The sequence below is a fragment of the Elephantulus edwardii genome, unplaced genomic scaffold (assembly GCF_000299155.1).
Source record: "Elephantulus edwardii isolate Elephantulus edwardi_28Jun2011 unplaced genomic scaffold, EleEdw1.0 scaffold00009, whole genome shotgun sequence".
NCBI classification, from domain to species: domain Eukaryota; kingdom Metazoa; phylum Chordata; class Mammalia; order Macroscelidea; family Macroscelididae; genus Elephantulus; species Elephantulus edwardii.
Genome location: NW_006399759.1, coordinates 34,661,434 through 34,663,448, shown reverse-complemented (window position 1 = coordinate 34,663,448; position 2,015 = coordinate 34,661,434). Strand labels below are relative to the sequence as shown.

At 44.2% G+C, this 2,015-nt stretch overlaps 1 protein-coding gene across 1 annotated transcript in view; it reads right to left on the bottom strand.

The window, feature by feature from the left end:
- Positions 1 to 1,040: 1,040 nt before the first annotated feature.
- Positions 1,041 to 2,015, bottom strand: part of NTSR2 (neurotensin receptor 2) — a 15,387-nt gene continuing 14,412 nt past the window's right edge. The window contains 2 exon segments of the mRNA XM_006880728.1: positions 1,041 to 1,109; positions 1,111 to 1,285. Of these exon segments, the coding sequence (XP_006880790.1) occupies positions 1,041 to 1,109; positions 1,111 to 1,285 (244 nt within the window).

Below are 2,015 nucleotides of genomic sequence, written 5' to 3'. Positions count from 1 at the left end.
CAGGGGTTTCTAATACCTACAGAATGGTTGGTGTCTTCACTCACTATTTGCCCCTGTGACTTTCATGATTACAGTTCAAATGGTATAACAATGTCAATTATCTTCTGTCGACACTTCAATTTCACACTTGTGAAAACTGGTAAGGAAAAAAAAATCCCAGAAACTGTAGTGGTATGGAGTGTTACATGTTTGTGCTCGTAATGAGAAAGATCACCAGTTTGAATCTACCAGCTGCTCTGTGGGAGAAAGAGGGGTCTCCTCCTGGAAAGACTGAAACCCCAGGTCAGAAATCCAAAGAAAGGTGGTTGTGAGACAAACTCAACCCGATGGTAGTGGTGTTTGTAGGACGTCTTGCGCTTACAGCCACATGCAGGGCATGTGGGGAAGGTGACAGAAGAAATGTGGTAGACTTTCAAGATAGCCGAAAACAGCATTAATAATGACAAGACAGCAAAAATAATACCAGCTAAAATTTATTGAATATTTGCTGTGCACCAGGCAAGATTTTAAGCATGGTAATCCTCAGGCAGTAAGTACTATTATTTCTATTATTCACCCAGAGTCCTATTATATAGATGAGGAAACTGAGGCTAGGAAGTGATAAGTGACTTACATACAGTGGCACAGCTAGTAAGTACCCCAGCTGGGGTTCCATGTTAATCTATCTGATGGCCAAACTGGAATTACTAGGGATAAAATTGCTTATCTAAATGCTAACAAACAGGTTCATACTAGAGAGGGTGAAATAAGGCTGCTCCTTGGAGGCAAGGATTTTGAGGCTTCATCTGACATACTTTGGACACGTTACAAGGAGGGACCAGTCCTTGGAAAAGGATGTCATGCTTGGGAGGGGAAGACTCTCGATAAGATGGATTAATTCAGTGACTGAGGTAATGGGAGTAAAGACTGGCGTAGCACAGAGCAGGGTTTAGGGCTGTTGTACATAGGATCACTATGAGTAGCAGGCAACTCAATGGCACATTACAACAACAATATACTAGACACCTGAGCAGTCTGAGCTGCTCATTCTTGCATTTCATCTAGGTCATGGTTTCTGGGGGATCCCCAGAGCCCAGAACTGTCCCTGCTAGGGTAGGGTTCTGAGGCTCCCTGGGGTAATGGCCCACTAGGATGGTGCCGTCCACAGGGTGAGCTGAGTGCTTCTAGGAAGAGTTTCCTGAAGGACGAGGACACAGCATTGTAGAGGACAGGAGTTACTGCCGAGCTGACGTAGAAAAGTGTGTTAGTCACCATGTAGAAGTAGTGGTAGAAATTATACAGCGTCCTAGAAGAGAAACCCAAAGGGTTTGTTAAGAGAACCTTTCACCTCTTTATAGCATCCAGCCCCTTCTGGTAAAGAAGGAATTTGTCCTCTAAAAGTTAAGAGGGCAAGATTTGCTTTCAGGTACCAGGAAGTACGATGTGAAATCACCCAGTGTCCTCCTAGCAATACCAGCGGCCCTTGGCTGGCCCACTGCACTCCATCTCTGTAATCCTAGGCCGCCAACTGCAGTGTCCAGGAAACTCCAGAAACCTCCTCTGGGTTGACAAGGATGTCTTCTCAACCAGTAGAGATCTGGGAGACTTTGTGTTTCTCCATGTAGCCAAGGACAAGTGAAATACCAAGATCTGAAAAGATTTTCTAAGAAGCGTGTCTCTTATTGCAGACATTCTCTGGGGCCAAGAGGGTCTTCAATGTGTAGGGGTGTGTGTGTGTAAGGAAAGTCAATAGCTAAAAAAAAAGGTGGCACCTCTTGGCAGATATTTCCTTGGGGACTACATGGAATCTCCACCATCTTAGATGTTGAAGTCCCACTTATGATCAGGGATAAGGTAATTTTTCTATAGAATATAATAAATTCTTTGCTATGGTGTCACTCTGGAGACTAAGGTGCATTCAATACAGGCCATGGTCTTTGCAATCACTTGTTATGCATCATAGAGTTGGACAATGACTAGGGAGGATAGAAGGAGAATTGATGCCTTTGAGCTGTGGTGCTGGAGAAGAGTATTGA